Below are 20,945 nucleotides of genomic sequence, written 5' to 3'. Positions count from 1 at the left end.
CTGCCCTCTCATTCATGCCACAGCCCCCTCAATATTTACTTCTTCCATGCAAGGGGAAGTGTGATGTCTGCTAGAATATCCAGATTCATAGTTAAAAGCTCTCTGTGCCTCTAACCTCCAAATAACAGAATGGAACTGATAACTGGAATATTAGCTACCTACCAACAAAAGCAGCCATGACAAAGATGGGGCTGGCAATAATAATCAGGCAGCTACTATGTATCAGGCACTTGGTCTGAGGTTGTGGCTGCAGCAATCTACTTTGTCGGAGCGACAGGCTTGAGACTAACACCTCATCTCTTCCAAGATCAGGAAGCTGAGGTTTACAGAGGTGAAAAAAGCTGCCGAGAAGCTGCAACAGCTAGAAAGCTGCGGATCCAGAATGTGAATCTAGAGATCCGTGATCTTTAACCCCGGTGCCACATAGGGTGAAAGTTAAGCTACTGTCACGTGGTCATCACTCAATGGCACCATCATTAAATGTGTCCCAGGTGATTGGCACAACAGAGATGAAATCACACCTCCTTCTCTCACCTCTTCTCATTCCATTTTTTTTTTCTCTGTCTTTCTTGTTTTGTTTTGTTTTGTTTTGTTTTTTGTTTTTCTCAGATAAACTGGCTGGACCAGAAATTTGAGTAAAATCTGAGAATGCTGAACAGCCCACGGAGAGAAAAGAATCTATAAATTGCCTCACTGCTGCCATGCTCTCAAGGTACTAAGCTAACCAGCCACAAATCACCTGAAAGAGTCTAAACTATATATATCATGCTTTTTGACATTTCCTTAGTTCAGGTTCTTAAGTGGAATGGATATTTTATATCAATAGTGCAGACAATTAACTTTCTAATTTCCACTTAGCTTTGATACATATTTAATAAGCATTACCAGCTTATCTCTTGAAGAAGGCAAAGAAAGCAGTAGTTAAAATTAAGCCAAGGTCCACCTTTGAAGGAACTGGCCTTTAATGTTTAAAACATGAGGAAGAGAATTTTAAATGAAAGATATGTTTCCTGTTTATGATGATCTGCAAATCTCCTATTCATCACATGATATCCAAATACTCAATCAGGTTTACCATTTGAAGATGAAATGAAAAACATATGTAATTAGGATTTTAAAGGGGATGCTTGGGTATCTACAAATTTCTGTGAGCTAAATTGAGTTCCTAAAATTGGAGCCTGATTTTCAAAGTCATTTTTTTTTTTTTAAAGAAGAATCAGATTATGCTAACAAAGACCAAAGCACACAGGCATATTACTTTGAGAAAACAGAAAGTAAAGTACAAAAGATCCTTTGTTTGCAATGGAAACAAACGTCTTGCAAGTTATTTCAACAAATATTCGCCTTCATAAGCAATGAAGGATAAAGGCTCTGATGGCAGTGAAAAGTACAGCTAGATGTATCGAACACATACCACCAGATGGCATCTCAAATCACACAGCACGCGCAGAGATCGTGAGAGTCAATGACTACGTTTCTGAAATGGAATGAAATTCATGAATTCCAAATCGATTTTTGAATATCAAAATGTCTGACATTAATCATAAAATCCAAAGAACACCACAACAACACTGTTGCCAATGTAACAAAGAATATGAATCTGAGGAGAAAGGCACTGTAAGTAAAATGGTGACCTTAATGTCAATTTTTATTTTAAAAAATTACAAATGAAGCCGTAACAAACAAACAAAGTTTGGTTAATAATTGTATCTTTCCTTCACTTTTACCTGCAATTGTCCTTCCCACTAATCCTAATTTTACTAATTCACAGGGCTTTGTTCATTGCAAATACGAGGAAAGACAGTTCAGAAGAGAGCATTAGAAAAAAAAAATTAAGAAAAGCTTAAAGAAAGAAAAATAGAGGTCACATTTCTTTTTGCCTACATATAAGACTCTAATGAAGTTGAAGTTCAAAAGCCTTGGTGTCCAAACCTTAAATATCTTAAGGAACAGAATGGAACAATGCTGTTATGTCTAACACTGGCTAATATACGGACCACGATATCAACTATAAACAGAAAGGAATTACGGAGAAGCATATAATACACCAAACTGAAGTCAAAAAGTGACCAAATGATAGCAGGAATTCAAGTTTTGTTCAGAATATTAAAATACAATGTTGTTTCATAAAAATCTCTGAAAAGGATTTAATTACTCCCTGGAGAGTGGGGTTGGTTTGTTGTTTTTTTCTATTGTTATATAATCTTTAAAATCCTATTTCTACAAAACACATTTTATGAGAAATGTTATTTTCATATGATAAAAGCAACCTGATGGAGACTTGGTACCAGTTTGTAATTTTCTTCGAGATTGTATATATATATTACATTTCTTTTTCAATGTTTAATATTAAAAAATGAACACTGAACTTTTTTGATAGGTTTTTTGGTTTTTTTGTTTTTGTTTTTTGTTTTTTTTTTTTACCTCCTCCGAAGATTGACTTACGTCTTAAACCTCTCCATGGATTTTCACGTTATGTCATGAGACAATGTTCACTCCCTGATGCTGTTGGAGAGCCGGACAAAATAGTAGAGGGACAAGCTATCTGTACCCCCCATCACAAGAAGAGCCAGGCCAGGACCAAACTGCCGAAAGGCCTTCTCTCAGGGAGTATATCTTAACATTAGCAAGAATGAATGCATGGAAGTAATTAATATTTTAAATGATACATTTTATAGGCCAAGGCAATCATTTTAAATAGTAGCAAAACACCTGCCTCAAAATTTAATAGTATTTTTCTGTTACTACATAGATTCTTCAAAGAGAAACTACTTCTGACAAGCTCATCTATTTTATTTATCCAGTATCTCGTGTGTCCAAAATCCTCCACTTAAGACACAAATCAGCCAAACAGCTCTTCGGGAGAAAAGAACAGAATAAAAAGATAACGGCCAATTTAAACGATTACACTGGCACACATAATCTGTGGATACATACTCTTGTTTTAGAGGTGCCTCTATGTTTCCATTACATTATTTTCATAATTTACAACGTGCAAATCAGCAGTGCATTTACATTACAATTATTGTGAAACAGAGGAATATTCACAAAACCATAACACAAGATCTATGTTCTCAGATGTTAACATTTAATGGGATAATAGCATGAAATGATAAAAAAGAAAAAAAAATCAGTACAATACCATTAAATGCCATGCTCTATGATTATTCCCAGATTTAATGATTCCACGGACCTGGGAAGTCAAGTTCTACCCCAAATAAAATGGGAATAGACACAGTTGAACTGTCTGGGCTTTAATACTAGTTCTGGCACTTTTTCGCTGAGTAAACTTAGATATGATACTCAACTGCACTGAGTTTCACTTTCCTCATTTGTAAAATGGAGCTGATAACAGTACTTCCCTCATAGGGTTGTGTGAAAACTAAGACTTAAAACTAAGAGTAACAACTAAGATTTACAGTGTTTATAACAGTGACTGGGAAGAAACAAGAACTTAAATATTAGCCTTACCACAAAATAACTCATTAGTTCATTCCCCAAAAGCCTATAAAAAAACAATTACCATCTACTCTCACCATAGTTCCATATGCAAAAAGAAAGTATGCTAACTAAATTGAAAAAGATAATTTCACTCTGGTCCGACAAAAACTTTGCCATAAACCAGTACCAGTCTGTGACTAGTATTTGGGAATGTCCACTGAAACCTATAAACATTACTGGCTCACAAGAAAGTAAAAATCAGTGGAGTTTGCAATGATCAGGGACAGGTCAATAAGCAAATGTAACAGGAGAGGGGATTGGATACATGGATACAATCTGGCTAGACAAAAGGAAAAGCATCTACATTTTTCCCTGGAGGTACCTAGGAAGAATGCTCTTCCCTTAGCTAGAAGGATTCCAGTGTTATTTGAAATATTCCTTCTCTTCTCTTAAAGCCACGGTAATGTTGATTATAATATATGAATATAGTTCAACCGTCTCCCAAACCATTAGAATATTTACTCCCAGGGATAAGTTTCAGACTTTAAGGATAATAGTTGGAGGGATTTTTATGTGTCCATGAAAACAACTACACACATCGCCTTATTAAGGGTGCTAAAATACTATTTGTGACAAGTACCGATTCCTGGCAGACTCAAAAGGACTGGATATGCTGCATCTTAAAGCAGAATATCTGTTCATGAGAATTACTGTGTAACTGTAATTACTGTCAAATGCTTGCTCTGGACGGTGTTACATGTTTACTGATGTTAACAGATTATTACTGACTTGTTTGTTACACGGGAGTGCTGAATTATTATGGCTCAGCTATTTTTCATATGATACCGTATTCATTACCAAACAAGTCCCTTAAAGATGCTTTTGATCTCAGTCTTCCTCTTTTTTTCCTTTATAAACTGTCCAAGCCTTAGCTTCCACAGTCAACTCTCAGAGAGCTTGTAAAGAAAAGTACTACAAAGGTTTTCCACTGAGAAAAACTGCATAAATTCTGTGCCCCAAATATGCCAAGCACTATTGTTTTGCCTCTCCTCCCCTTGTACTACAGCAATACATTTTTACATAAAATATAAACAATTCTAATGAACCATCAACATTTTTTTCTGTTTCTCAAGAACATTTAATAGCATTCTTAGCATGCTTTCTTCAGTGATAAGCAAGAACAAATTCTAGTCAAATGAACTGAAAATGCCTGAATGTTTTGAAACTTGCACAGAGGTAGAATAGTGTATATAATATATCATGAAATCTACCCAGGAGTTATGTAGATGGATGCCTGTTCAAAACAAGGTTTTCAGCTTACTAGCTATGAGACGTCGGACCAGTCACTTAAACCAGTGGTTCCCAAAGTGTGGTCCCAGATCAAGGGTATCATCAGCAGCCAGGAAGCTTTTAGAACTTCGAAGTCTCAAGCCCTCTTCCAAACCTACTAAATCAGAAACTCTGGAGGTGGGATCAGCATTCTCTGTTTTACAAAGCCCTTCAGGAGATTCTCACCCACCCTCGATTTTGAGGAACCCTGACTCAAACTTCTGAGACTCCCTTTTCTCATTTTTAAGATGGTTTTCCTAAAACCAACCTTGCAAACCCAGAGAGGTAAACACTTCAGGGAAAAGGACTCTGGCTCTCATGCAGTGACCCGTTATCAACATTATCATTAAAAAAGATTTTTGGGGGGCGCCTGGGTGGCTCAGTCGGTTAAGCCTCCGACTTCGGCTCAGGTCATGATCTCACAGTCTGTGTGTTCAAGCCCCGTGTCGGGCTCTGTGCTGAGAGCTCAGAGCCTGGAGCCTGTTTAGGATTCTGTGTCTCCTCCTCTCTCTGCCCCTCCCATGCTCATGCTCTGTCTCTCTCTGTCTCTTAATAATAAATAAATGTTTAAATTTAAAAAAAAAAAAAGATTTTTTTAATCAAGGATCAAAATTAAGGGGAATGAAGACTTAAAACTGATGGGCTACTGCCACAGGCTGGGGCTGAATTGTGCTGACTGCCAGCAGTGGGCTGGGTACCAAAATAGGCCTCTGGCTGCAGGGAAGGCCCTTCAGTTCTGGCCGCTGAAATCTAAGTGGGCAAAATGCCCCACAAGTAATATTTTATCCCCATATAAACTAAGGCCATGTTAGGCTTTGATAGTGACAAATGATAGTACGAAGAGAATAAACACTGATCTTTTAGGTCTCAAAAGACACTGAATTCTTATCCCCACTTAACTCTCCCCAGAGTAAAGGCATGGGGAATTCTCCTAATTGACGTCAGCTGCTGTAAGGGAAGGAATGCCATGACCTTAAACTTGGCCACTGGTCCACTCTCACATCCAGGAACAAAGCCAGAGGGTTCTCCTGGCAACTGTCTGACATGCTAAATGGCAGGCACAGCCACTGAGGGAATCCTTTGCTGCCCCAGGGACAAATCCCCCCGTGCAGGAAACAGACAAACTAGAGAGATTAGCAGTTTGCCCAGCTGATGCTGGCCTCTCCCCTCGGCCCAGAGAGCAGAAAATGAGTTCTAAATCACTCTCGTCAAAAACCTAGGCTTCTGGTCTGCTTTTGCTTTTCTAAATGAGGAAACTGTTCTCTGCTAAGTCCAAGGGAAAACAGGAAAGTATGAGAACTCCAAGGAGAAATGTAGTAAACTGGGTCCTTGCATAAACCATGTTACCCTGTTCAAGAAGTCTTTAACCAATACTGATTTTTAAGCACAAACTATTCCTATGTTTTAAGATTAGTATTAACTAGCATTTTCAAAGGAGCTGTATTCAAAATCATATCCAACCCTCCTACCCTGCCGAGGGCATCATCTTGGTTTCCCTGGGCGAGTATGAGAGGTTCCTAACCAAAGCCCCTCCCGAGTTCCTTCTCTAGTCCACTCATCTCTTCCAGGATGAAACTTGATTATGTAACTTGCTGCTCAAAGACCCCTAGACTCTCCGGTGCCTGTACAACAGTCTCGGAATGTTTCAGTGCTGCCTAAGAGAGACTCCCATCCAAACCTGACATTCCGACCTCTGTCTCGCCCCACCCTCACCCTCACATCCTTCTGAGACCCAGGTTTCCCACAGAAAACCTCCAAAAACATGTCTTAGCCACATTACCGAAAACACTAGCGCCTTTAACACGCTGTTGGCTTGGCTCCGAATCCTCTTCCCTCACTTTTTCACGTAGTAAAATTTTACTTCTCAGATGTGATCCAGTTCAAATATCATGTAATCTGTCAAAACGTTCCTGGCTTTCCTGCATTCCTTCTTCTAAGTTCCCACATGAGTTTGTAGGCACCTCCATTACAGTTCTTAACAAATGATTTAGTGATTATCTGCTTTTGTATCTGGCTCCCCAACTAGACCTTGAGTATTCTGGTCAAGGACTCCACCTCATGTGATTATCATCCATAGTTCCTAACCTTCTAAAGAGTTCTCAGTCCTTAATGAAGACAGGATCTCAGCTATTTAACTGTTTCTTTCACTCAGAGATGGAATATAATAATCAGTGGGTTCTTTCAGAGAAACCTTAGCCATTTAGAAGATAGGAAGACTTTTGGATTTAAGTTAACTATATCCATCTGGATACTTCTTAATTGGCTTAAATGAATCTGGATCGTATCTTGTGATTTCACCAACAGTTTGGTGTACATATCTTTGGGCAAAATACCGCGTTTACTTATCCTGTTCTGAGCCCCTGGAGAGCACAGACCAGGTCTTATTCATCTGTATATAACCCACACCACCTATACAAGGTAAATGCTCACTAAATGTTCATTAAATTGAATTCCCAAAATGAATTGTATCTTAGTCTGGGCTGCTTCAACAGAATACTGTGGATGGCGTACCTTTAACAACAAACGTTTCTCACAGTTCTGGAGGCTGGAAAGTCCAAGATCACGGTGATGGCATATATTCAGTGTTTGGTAAGGACCCTATTTCTGGTTTGCAGAAGGCCATCTTCTTACCGTATCCTCGGGTGGAGGAGAGAGAGAGAGAGAGAGCTCTCGTCTCTTCCTCCTCTCATATATGCACTAATTCCATCATGGAGGTTCCACCCTCATGACCTCATCTAAACCTAATAACCTCCCAACGGCCCACCTCCAAACGCCATCATATTGGGGATTAGTGCATCAATATCTGAATATTGGGGTGTGGGCACAAACATTCAGTCCATACCAAGTTGCCACACTGATATTTGGCCACATGTTTTAATGATCCATTTGTGTATTACCAATAAACAAAGATAAATTCAACTGAATTTTCAAAAAAAGAATCAAAGAAGGGAATACTTTCCTTGACAACATGCCTTGAATACAGAAATACATTCTTCAAATTAAATGTCTAAAACAGCTACCATTCTAATCAGGCAAGTTAGTTTACAGAAAAGAGCAAAACATGCCTCATACCTCCTTTGTTTAGTTTGGGGACCCATGGCTACTTGTCACCTCTACTCCCATGGAGAAGGTTACTGGTTTATCTAAATCTACCTTCAGGAGGGCAAGGTACACAGTGTTGTCTCTCCTCTAGAGGGACACATGCGAGGGGTCCAGGTTGGGACTAGGCAGCTTCCTGGTTTTTCTGCCCCAAAGTAAAAGGTACAGAATTTGAAAGGAGAAAAAAAAAATCCTAAATCAATACAAACCTTTCATTACTATGGAAATACTTCAAGTGGGGGGAAGGGGATTTGGGCAGCTCTGTACATTAAAACATTAAAGACCCGCTATAAGAATGAAATAATGTCCAGATGTCAAATAACTAGAGTGCTAATTTCTAGATTTTTCTCAAAATGGGGGAAAACCATGGCACAGATGTTAGCACGACTTTTCTCCTAGCATTTGACAGTTCTCCTAACATTTTTATGAATAAAAATTAGGACTAGGGAAGGCTAGAGGGAAAGTGGGGGAGGGGCTTTTGTGTATAATTACAAAATATTTGCCATTTGTTCCATTTCGAGAGCTTACATTCCTACTCCACTTAAAGGTGAATTCCACATAAGAAGTTACTGGTCAGTTTCTACCAGGACTCACTCACCTCGTCATTTTCAGGAATCTCACATAGGCGTGCGAGAGACTATTTCTAATACCGCTCGAAAACCACCATGGTGTCAGGCTTCCTGCTTCTCCCACTACGTTAAAAGTCCTCACTTCTTTCCTCTTACCCTTTCACACAGGTTCTCATTTGTAACTTTTAACTGTATTTTCCTTCTTTTCCCCCTCCTCTTCTTCCCTCTCCTCTGAATTAAGTTTTCCATCGTTCCTAAGTATGGAGCTCTGAACTACATAGAGAACACTCTATCCTGAAGATTTTTAAATGTGAACTATGCCTTTCACTGCATAGCCTAGTATTGGTAATAAAGTACAGCCTTACTGATTCAGTCATCCAAGCAGCAAATATTCTAAATTCAGAAATACATATTATACTGTTGGTTCAGATTCTTGTAAGAAGTATCTTGAAACACAAAGAGGTTGCAATTTTCTCTGATCGGTATATCCTGCTTTCATTTTGCAATTCTGCATGCTTCAGCTTGTGCTCAGAAACTCATGGGTTAGGAAAATGAAGCTATAAATTTAGCTTTCTGGTGGATTATATGCAAAAGGTTTTTCCTTTTTCCCTTTTACCCAAATGTTAAAATCATTTTTTTTCTAGCTCCTTTGTCATTATGATCCATATCCTTATGTTCCCAGAAAAGAGGAAAAGAGATCACTACAATGGAATCTACTAGAGGTTCTTTGGGATCCTGCCTTTGTTATGAAATATAAACACTCCTCTAGAGAAAAGTTTTTTCTGCTTGGATTATATTTCACTAGTGCTACACATTCTGTGATATCTCCAGAGCTGCCTCTATCACTATTTAAAAAGCTTTGGGTTTTTTTCTCCCTCAGGGAAAGATATACATAATTGAGTCCTGATTTCCAGTGTCTTCATATCTATATCCCAAACTTTGCCAAACCATCAGCTAGGATCTCACTAGAACACAACCAGGTGTGATGTATAGTGAACATGGAGGCAATTAGTTCCTGGACTCCAGAAGGTTTCCAGGATAAAACATCATAAATCTGACTCTTCCAGAATCTTCTCTTTGTGTTCTTTCAGGACAGACCCTAATCAAACAGAAGAGCTGATTGCATCCCAGAAAATACATTGCCCTAAATATCTATTTTCATGTGTCTTTAAGTTATAATGATCACCTCCATTATCACCTCCTGGGCTCATTAGTGAACTTAACATGAATTCTTCACTGCAAGTCACATATTATCATGTGAAATGGAGAAAAAATAAACTCATAGTAAAATATCAAGCTATTCCTTCTTAATAAAAACAAATAAGCTTAATGATAAAGATGTCATTTAAAGCTAATATTTTATCGTTAATTTATAAGGGGAATTTATATTCAATTTTTAAAGTAGTTTTTTTTGTTTGGTTTGGTTGGGGTTTTTGTTTTTTGTTTTTTTGTTTCTTGCTGGTGGCTTCCAAGCTAATATTTAGATAAGAAAAAAACTTCAGTATTTTAGTATCTAATAAAGTAAAGCATGTTCACATTTGTTTTGTCTTCATTTTTTCAGTGTCTATGAGTTGGAGATAATACAGCATGACTCCATTTTAACACACAGAAAACGGGGTTCACAGGGATACACACAGAGTGGACCCGTGGCTTCATTTACTCACCACTGGCCAAAAGGGAGCTAAAACCATTGGAGCTAATTTCTCCTGTTGCCTGGCCCCAAACACATTATTATTTTTTTTTTAATTGCATTGCCGACCAAAAATGAAACAAGACTGTCCATTTCTTTGGAATAAGAATGATTAGGGACATTATGACCAAGGAAGATCTGGTCTGGTATTGTAGAGACCTTGTCTTTCTCTTAACAGTAACGTTCAAATATACCATTGAAGTCCGATCACATAAGTAATATAAATTTGGAAGAAAGAGGCAATCAGTAGTATAAGTGAAATATTTTAAAATATCCCCTTTATTTTGAAAAGGACAGTATTCTGTGTGTAAATTTTTTTTTCCTTTGCCAGAATGGTAATAATGAAGGAGAAAATAAATGTTGTCTTAGTTTTTCGAAAAATGAAAACTTACAAGTTTAGCAAACTCCACAAAGAATAGATCAAACGTCTCTACTATTTGACCCTCTACACCATACAACATTTTTTTGACAAGATTTAATTTTTAGGGACTAAGAGAAGTTATACTTATGCAAAATATATACTTGTCCGTAAGAAGTAACACATCAAAAAACTCACATAGTAAAGGCATTTTCTAGGCACAAAATACTCTTAAGAAGGCATGAAATTTGGCTGCTCCCTTAACTTCAGCGGTTCTCAAACTTGAATGTGCATCAGAGACTTCTAGAGGACTTGATGAAACAGACTGTGGCCTTACCCCACAGAATATAATTTAGTCGTTCAGGGTGGGGCCTAAGACTTTACATTTTATAAGTTTCCAAGGAATGAGATGATAACGCTAGTCTGGGGCACGACATTTTGAGAACCACTGCTTTAACTCAGTGATGTGCTCAACCACCGTGGAAGTCTCAGTGTACCTTGTCTAATCTTTCCCAACAAATATGTTGTGTTCTCTGTGCCAGTTAGTGTTTCCACAGACAAACAAGATGACCTCTAAAATAAAGTGTTATCTTTATCACCTCTGAGCTGTACAATACTTCTTAAAGCATCACAACCTTTTAGGTATTTAACGCATGAAATAAAAAATATCGTGACATAATTATAGTAGCTTTGCTTCTTAATGTACACATTTGACAGTTGGAGGGTAGATGAATACTGTATTCGAAGACTCATTGGTATCTAGGATTCTTTGATTTGATGTTAAAAACAAAGTGTGGGTATAAGCAGGCAGTCTCCATCCTGAGGACTTACCTGTGACCGGTGCATCGATATCCAGCAAATTTTTTTCCTGTCGAAGAATTGAGGCCCCCTCTGTTATTATTCTCAATGCAACACTCTCTTCCAGCCTGCCCTCCTTCATGAGATGTGCCTTTAAGATATCCACACGAGGCTTCCCATCGTTATCGAATACTTCTTTTGCTGTAAGTCGGTGACTTGGAGGAAATGGGACAGCTGCAAGAGAAAAAATCAAATTGTTACATTAGCTAAACCCAACAGAAGTTTCAATAATAACTGCCAAATACCTTTCTCTACCACTAACCACTTATTGGAGTGCTTTCAAAGTTCCCATATTAAAATACAACAAAAGGCTACCAAAAAGTAAAGATTGCCTTCTTTCTTTGATTCTAGATGCAATGCGATTGCTGAAAGGAATCACTTGCTGATTCACCCAGTCCCGATCTCTTGCATATGAGATCCTGATTAAGTTTAATAAAGCAAAAAGATAGAGGTGTTTCTGTTAGGCAAGAATCAATTCAACAAAAGAAAATAGTTTCCATACATCCAACCATAACTAACCCAGGAGATGATGTTTCCCCACTGGGAAAAGGTCTGCCAGACCAGATTTATCCCTCCAACTAAAGTCACACCTCAGAGTAAACTGATTGACTCACTGTTTAAGAACAGAGCAAGAATCCGAGAGCAAAAAGGTATAAATGCACTGATATTAAACAGGAAATCAGGATCCGTGTGTGCATGTGCCAAAGGGTCATCTTGAACACGGAAGGGCAATATGGTGTCAGGGAGGAGACGCAAGTAGTTAGAAATATGACATAATGACAAATTCAACTCACCACTCAGACTCAGAACCAACCGTTCTCTCTTTCGACCATACCCCCATACCTCAACAGTTAAGAAGCTCTCTTACAGCTACTGTCATTCTTCACATCTGTGAATACATTCATTCACTCATTCAGCTGGAGGATATTCACTACACTCCTACAATGTGCCAGGACACCCAAAGATCCACGGTTAGAGATGGTATCATGAAGGTTAAATTTCTAAGAAATGGCCAATGAGCCCCTTCATTGAGGCTGTCATTGTTTGTCTATTTCACATGAGCATTCATTACTGGAAAACAACTCAGAGATCTGTTAGAAATCTCTCAAAGGACCAGAAACACAGTTTCATGAAACTTTCCTCTGCCATATGCAATAGCCATATGCATTAGAACATCTCCATATAATGGTTCCTCTTTTAGGAAGAACACTTGATATTAAGAAAGAAACCTAGACCCCTTATTTCTTAAAAGTTTCTCTCAAAGAGGCAAGATTTATGGCAAAGCTATAGCAAGAAATTTTGTGCAATCTCACAGCATGGATTTGTTATTCGAGAGAAATTGTAAGTACTTAAAAGAAAAGAAAACTCAGGAAATTAACCTGTACTAATGGCGCAACTTGATTTTCTTAATAATCCAAGCATATCTGTTTAACTAAGCTGCCAAAATGAAGTGGCAGAAGGAGACTAAGCGGATAAGCATGAGGCTTTTGCGGTCAGATGAATCTGAGTGCAAACCTTGGCTTCGTCCACTCACCAGTTTTATGACCTTGGGCAAGTGAAATCACCTCCTTTAGCTTCAGTTACCTCACCTGCAGATTGGGGATTACATCTATCTGAGCGTTGTTATAATAACTAGAGTACACAGTAATATTAGCAGCGAACATTTATAGAGTGTTTATCTTATGCCAGGTATTGTTTGGGTAATAAAGGCCGACATGACAGTAAAGCTGTAACATGAGTAAGACACACATACATGTGTTTACATATAAATGTACTTAGTCCTCATAACAATACGGTGGGGGAGAAACTTGAAGCTTAAAAGTATTAAGCACTTTGCCCAAGACAATCACCTGACCATTTGTACGTAGACCCAATGAGTATAAACTCCAGCAGTCTGATGCCAGAACACCCGTGTCTACAACTTCCCTACACGGCTTCTCAAAAAGAATTTAAGACAGTGCTTAAAAAATTGTAAGGTCACGAGGAAATAACTTTTGAAAACTGAAATTCTAACAAATACTGAAAGGTGTTTCTTATAAAGACTGCTTTTATTTTCAAAAATTATTTGGGGCAGCTTATAATAGAATACATAATACAAAGCATGACGGAAAATAAAACACAAAATGCAGAATGCCAAAGCGTAGTGGATAATAATGAGAAAACGCAAGAACTAAACAAGAAGGAGAAAAAAAGAGGAATTTAGGTCATTAGACTTCAGGCATTTGGGGATTTTGTTCACCTTGTTCCTTTCCCTCCCCTGCTTTTCCCTACCTAACAGATACGCTTGGTAAGAAAACATGGAAACGTTTCGATGGCCCTGTGTATTTAGGTGAGTCTTTATGTACCATTTGAAATTAGAAAATATCTTACCTGGCAACTCCTCCAAATTCCCCAGATATATATTGGGGAATGGAAAGGAAGAAACTTCAAAAGGATGCTTGGAGTATGGCTAAGAGCTGACTTTTTTTTTTTTTTTTTTTTTTTTTTTGAGTTAATTCCCAAGATAGGAGTTGGACAACTGTGAAGGTTTACAATCCTCAAGCAAGAATCCTAGGAGCACAGCAGGGTAGGAGGCTGATTTGTTATCAGGCTTATAAAGCCAGTGGGTCTCTGCCACCCTGTACTAGCTGGCCTTCTTAAACTTGAACTAGATCAAAGAGTTAAACCTGAAAGAGTGGAAGCCTTTAGAAGGTGAGAGGCAAAGGGAGCGCACCTGAGCCGCATCACCTTCATGAATTAGACTTTCTCCAAGTCCCTAGGCTCTCTCAAACACCAAGATCACTGTAATAAAAGCTGCTCCCTCTTCGACGCCAATCTTTTATCTTCCAGTAATTGCTAATTCTAGGTAATCGGCTAAGGTAAAGCCACCTGCTCTGAAATACAGGATCTGGTTCCAAATAAACAGGAGCAAAAAGAGAGGGAAAAGGCCAACCAGAGGGCTCTATTTCCAACTGGATGATAGGGAAACTGATGAGATGGGGCCTGTTACCAGATAAACAGATGGTAAGGCCCCCAGGGAACCGAGATGTGCAGCAATGATGCCAACCAAGGTTTGAATGCAGAGATGCTGTAAGCCAGAGAGAAGTTTTCTGGGACAAAAATAAGAGTGGGCTAATATTTGTGAATCTGTACACGTTTTGGCTTCATAAGGAAAATACCAGCTTTACAAAGGTCATATTCATTTGCTTTCTCTGTTCACCTAGAGTCCTCCATGCAGATGGGTGACAAGTACCAAGCAAAAACTGCTTCGACCAAAGAATCCAATGTGCTTAGAAAACAAGCCTTTCATTAACTCATAAAAATGGCTACACCTGATATGATAAAATTGGAGTTCCCCCTCCCTCCGTCGCTTTGAGCATTACAAGTTGCTTTTATTGGTACGAGAGTACACCAGGATTGAAGGAGTTAAGTTTGTGCATGCTAATAAAATTTAGAAGTATCTGCTGATATTTGGCTGACTCTTGCTGAAACGATTTTCTTACAATTGCCCATTAAGTATGGAATATGGTGCAATAGTCTCCTTAGAAGTAACCCGAAAGTAGATAGAATCACTCTCAGCTTTTTTCACTCCACAATTTCCACTCAATGTCACTTTTTTCCCCCTCAAATATAACAGCAAAGTCCCTAAAATTTAGGGTTATGTACATCCTCGACTGACTTCAAGCAAATTACACCAATGGCTTTAAAGGCAAACAAGATACTGGACCGGGATTGTGTTCCCATGTCATTGATGGTGGAAATCTGCCACAGACTGATTTCCAATGAACAGGATATGATCTCATTTTTTCCCCTATTTGTTGATGCCACCAGAATGTTCATCTACCTGATACAGAGAAAGGTTACTAGCCTGGGAACCAAAATCATGTGTATCCAATATTGGCATCTATGTAATAATTACTGAAGTTGTTGTCAATTATTCATCCATCAGAGAGAAACACATTCCAAGTCAGAAAAGCCCGGTATCCAGAGTTATTCTAGCCCTAGGTTCTGGCTGACCATGGGGACCACAGCTCTGAAAGAGTCAGGTGTCTCCTCCTCTGATTTGGGCAAGATCAGTTTTAGATGACAGCTATGCACCTCAGTAGTCATAAGTGGTCTGCTCTCACTCTGGAGTATATCTAGGTATTTGAGGTTTCTGTTCTGCAAATCCGACCCAGATTAACCACTATCAAAGCTACTCCTACTATTTGATGGGAAATATCCAAGAGTCACTGCCATGGTGTTACCTTCATTGGAAGAGCAGGACACCTGCTGCCTGACCTCTTCCTGGAATAGTCTTACAGATGCTGACAAGAAAGAATCACAGGCAAAGAAAACATTTAGCCTCGTGATTTTTTCAAACCTTTGTTTTGCTTTATTTTTTTAGTAAAAAAAAAAATGACACCTCAAGTATATCCAAAGGAAAAAAAGAGCCTAAAGCGGCTCACTTCTCTTCCTTCCCTATGATCACTGTTAAGGTATGCTCACAAAATCCTGGGGTTCTTTGGAGCAAAATTAGAAAACTCTTAATAAGTCAAAATTAGAAAACTCAAAATGAGAAGTCTTAAGTTAGACTGACCCCGGACAGCCTCATATGAAAAAAGAGGAAACTGATGTTCAGAGTGGGGTTAAGTGAATGCTACAGGGACACAGGATTATTCAGCAGCGAACCCAACACTAAACTTCAGGTCTCCTGGTTTGTACTCCAGCACTTTACCCTGTAAATCTGTTCTGTCCAATTGACTAGCAACATATGGCCGCCGAGCACTTGAAAACCACCTGGTCATGGGGCGCCTGGGTGGCGCAGTGGGTTAAGCGTCCGACTTCAGCCAGGTCACGATCTCGCGGTCCGTGAGTTCGAGCCCCGCGTCGGGCTCTGGGCTGATGGCTCAGAGCCTGGAGCCTGTTTCCGATTCTGTGTCTCCCTCTCTCTCTGCCCCTCCCCCGTTCATGCTCTGTCTCTCTCTGTCCCAAAAATAAATAAACGTTGAAAAAAAAAAAAAAGAAATGAGGGGCGCCTGAGTGGCGCAGTCGGTTAAGCGTCCGACTTCAGCCAGGTCACGATCTCACGGTCCGTGAGTTCGAGCCCCGCGTCAGGCTCTGGGCTGATGGCTAAGAGCCTGGAGCCTGTTTCCGATTCTGTGTCTCCCTCTCTCTCTGCCCCTCCCCCGTTCATGCTCTGTCTCTCTCTGTCCCAAAAATAAATAAACGTTGAAAAAAAAAAATTAAAAAAAAAAAAAGAAAACCACCTGGTCCAAACTGAGATGAGCTGTACGCCTACAAAATATGAACTGGATTTAGAACACCTGATATGAGAAAAAAAAAAGTGTAAAATATCTCATTAATATTTGTATGTTGATTACATGCTGAAAGAAGATTTAGGATATATTGGACTAGATAAAATTTATTAATATTAACTCCACTTATTTCTTTTATTTTTTAATATGGAAACTAGAACATTTAAAACTATACAAATGGTTTATACTAGATGATGATTGGACCATGTCGCATCCTTCTCAAGGAAGTAGGAAAATAGGGGAGAGTGAAAAGTATATTCTGTAATCTTTCTTCTTTTCTAACTTTGGTTCCTACAAAACTCCAAACTGTCTCAAAACTGCACGCTGGAATCACTTTTAAAAGTGAGTGATGCTGAGGGGCAATGTCTAGAAATTCTGATTTAACCTGTCTAGGATAGGGCCAGGGCAGTGGCACGGTTTTAAGGAAACTTGGGGTGAGCTGATAGGAAATCCAGACTGAGATTCACGGATCTATACCATAAGTAAAGGCATACAAAATGCCAGGCGGTTTAATTCCCACCCCCAAACATGCTCCACAATGTCAATCAACCATAGCAGATACACTATTTTGCAAGTCCAGACACGTTTGTTCCACCCCTCTCTGTAATCAGAATGTGTACAGAAACAGCTCTTGTCCCATATTTCATGTGACTACTGTCTGCACCAGGGCTGTCCAAGATATTTATGTTGACACATGTTAAGAGACAGCTTAAGGATATCACATGTCAAACACAACTTAAAACACGTTCTGGCCTGACCTCCGTAAATTGGCACTCCATTTCTCCCTCGTGGACATTTGTACATGTCACAAACTACTGTTCTAATCAAACCACATCAATCAACCAACCAATCAATCATCAAGCACCTACTAAGCACCTACAATGTACTGTATTCAACACAAGGCAGTGAGAAGGACTAGGGAGAAGTAGGCAACAGAAAACAAATATTAGCAGATCCAGACTCTGAAGAGATTATCATGTGAGATATATATATATATATATATATATATATATATACACTTACATATATATGTGTGTATATATATATGTATATATATACACTTACATATATATGTGTGTATATATATATACATATATATATATATGTATATATATATATATATATATATATATATATGTAAGTTTTTGCTTGAGATACCTGGAAAAGCATTAAACTGCAAAACCGAAGAACAAAAGTTAAAGAAAATGAGAGACAATGTAATATGTAAGGGAAAAAAATTGCCTTCATCTACTTTATGTCTGGGTTCCTATAAACTCTTAGATGCAAACACAGCTTTCTTCTCTCTAAAGCATATAATAAATATCTCATTTTTTAGGTGGCTCCAGAAGACAAGGCTCTGTCTTTAAGTAACGAAAAATAGAATATGTTAATTTTAGGATATAATATGCCAGCTAAAATATACAAAAGTAATGCCATGGTCAGTAAATAAAATTACTCTGAAATCTGATCCTGCTTCTGAATAAACAGTGAAGGGATGTATAAAAGGAAGTGCTGATGACTTTTCACTAAATTTCACTTGGGTTCTAATATTGAGCAATTAGGTTTGATTTATATTCTCCTGGGTTTACAAAATTTCTACCAGTATTGGGCTACAGGCTTATCCATGCACATGATATCTATATGCAAAGATACACAAAACATACTGTCTAGGAGAGACAGCTTAAAAATTAACCACAGCTAGCCTCTAAGAAACACTGTAGGAACTTATTTACTAGGGTCCTACTTATGCCATTTCTGTGGACATTCATCACTTGTTTGTTTGAAAGTCTCTGGCCTTCATTACAGACATTAATGTCTGTCAAATTAAAATACGCTTACCCATCTCAAATGTGGTTGAATATTAATCTTGTAAACAGAAACATCCGGTCCCACTTAAACTAAAAAAAAATCTTCACAGTGCATCTATAAATAAAACCCCAATTTATTATTTACTCGTGTTTTTTTTCTTTACTACAGCTATGATGAGGTCCCCCATCCTTATCAAAGACCTCCTTACCCACTTTCTCTGAATATTAACACTCAGACCCAGAGTCTTAAAATGTATTCAGCTTTAGACACAGTATGTGTACTGATCATTTCACTATCAAACTGAATGCCTCATTTGGTTTTCCTGAATGTTTACATGCAAATACAGCACAATGGTATTTTATGTAACATCTCCAAAGTAATTATAAAAGGGTAGTATGGTGCTCGATGCACTTCTTAAAATAAGCGATCTTTTTTCCCTCTGGCTTAAAGAATTTTTACTATACACAGTACTTTTGAACATAAATCTGAAATGTGCTACAAGCAATTCTTTAATAAAGATCAGACATTAATTAATTAAAAAGAATTACTGTTCCAATACAAGGGATTTAATAATTAATTAGTGAAAATGAGCACCTTACAGTACAGAGTTCTTTTGTTACCTGAATTTCAAAATACTTTTCCTTTAAATATGCTTATTGATACATAGCCACTCCTTATCCTTTCTATGTACAACTTTTCTTATTCTCTGGCCACTCTGTACTCTTAAATCTAAGGACTCAGGGACATAGGGAAGGTGACAGTCCACTACCCCTTCCACATGTAAGGTTAGGTAGTTCAATCGCAAAACTCCATATTTCTGATATTTTGGTTAGTTCAATTTAATTACTAGAAAAATTGCAGCTGTCTTACATAATAAATTATGTAATACTTATTCAACATGAAAGATGAGTTGACAAAAGTTATATTTTAAGAATCTCAAAACATTTCAGCATTACTGAAAAGCTTAAATAAAATCTAATTTTTTTGTGGTTAAAATAAAAAAAGTTATATGTACAAGTCCAGTGCTTAACATGGTGGCCAGGGCAATCACAAATTAGTTTATACGTGATAAAAGCAAAGTTATACTTACTGGTTTTTAATATATGGTATTGAATATTCAGATTAAACTAAGGATTTTAATTAAATATTAAGTACTTTAAATATTTAAGTTAAATACTTAAAACTTTTTTAATATATAAAAATTGAAGATGTGTCATTTTGTAAGCGTCTACTCTATAATTTTTTAATTAAAAATAGATAATGAGTCATTTTCAATTATATTAGCAGGTACACAACTATATGCATCGGTTCTCAATGCTAGATGAAGTGACTACAGCAATATTTTTAGCAAATGGTATTTACAATAATCTCTAGAATAGAAAACTTATAGTAATGCATAAAATTCTAGTCACCGAGATAAGCTTACGTAGAAGGCTGTGTTTTTTTAAGATTTTATTTTTAAGTAATCTCTACACCCAACATAGCGCTTGAACTCACAACTCCAAGGTCAAGAGTCGCATGTTCTATTGACTGAGCCAGTCAGGCATCCCAAGCACAGAGTTTTTTTATTTATTTGTTCGTTTTTGCCTTGAACATTGGATTTTTTTTAGAGAACTATGTCACAAAAAATGAACAAGTTACTTCAAGAAAAACCAAAACACAAACAAGATACTTTAAGACAATTTGAATTTATTTCCCAAGCGAGCAGTTCCCTTGGAGCATGATAATTTTCCCTGAGAAATGAAAAGTATCTAGGGATTCTAAAACTTTCTTTAACCCAAGACATACTTTACCATTCAGAAGTCCTCAACTCAATGGCCTACGACATGCAATATAAGCCAAGGTCCTTACCTATATTGGAGTTGCACTATTTGACTAGCAATTCTTCAATACATGTAAAATTTAGAAATCTCTGTAATAAAAATAGCGAACCCTCCTAGACTTCAATTAAACTTGGAAGTTGACATGAAAAATCAATCTATGCCCACACACAATTCTTTTCCTTTCAAATTCATCATTCAACTCTAGATGCCCACATATTTTCTATGCCCACACATGCCCACCCACGGTCCCCATCCCTGTGGTTAAATCATCTACAGGCATCAGATTTTTTTTTTTTTTTAATGAATAAGCTTTCTCTTCTTTGAAAGGTCTTGATGAAGTGGCAAATCTATGTCCCAAGTATCGAACAATGTAAATCTAAGTGGCAATTTTAGGACGTTACCACTTTTGCACAGAAGGGGGGATTGGATTGGCTTAAAAATGATAAATCTGGCATATCTCCTTATATCTGTGTGCCACAGTGAAGCAAAGATCAATATTTTGCCTCAGAGTCACCCTCTAGAGAGCCAAGGGCAGGAGTTAAAATCCCAGGTTTGCATTTAATTCCCCACTGTCTTGGCTCTCTGCTCCCTATTCCCTATGGGCACAATAGTGAAATATCAGGTCTTCTGGGCTTCTCCATGTTTCAGTAATGCTTGCTCCGGATTATATTGTTTGCTTCAGTCTGGTCTGAT

The 20,945-nt window shown here is 37.9% G+C and overlaps 1 protein-coding gene across 4 annotated transcripts in view; it reads right to left on the bottom strand.

Annotated features, from left to right (window-relative positions):
* Positions 1 to 20,945, bottom strand: part of PPP3CA (protein phosphatase 3 catalytic subunit alpha) — a 330,036-nt gene that overhangs the window by 153,542 nt on the left and 155,549 nt on the right. For all 4 annotated transcript variants that reach the window (XM_045471787.1, XM_045471795.1, XM_045471799.1 and 1 more), the window contains one exon: positions 11,318 to 11,518. In XM_045471787.1, the coding sequence (XP_045327743.1) occupies positions 11,318 to 11,518 (201 nt within the window). The remainder of the gene's footprint in view (positions 1 to 11,317; positions 11,519 to 20,945) is intronic.

This window comes from Leopardus geoffroyi, chromosome B1, assembly GCF_018350155.1.
Source record: "Leopardus geoffroyi isolate Oge1 chromosome B1, O.geoffroyi_Oge1_pat1.0, whole genome shotgun sequence".
Lineage (NCBI taxonomy): Eukaryota > Metazoa > Chordata > Mammalia > Carnivora > Felidae > Leopardus > Leopardus geoffroyi.
Note: the sequence above shows the minus strand (reverse complement) of the source record. Positions and strands in the feature narration are given on the sequence as shown.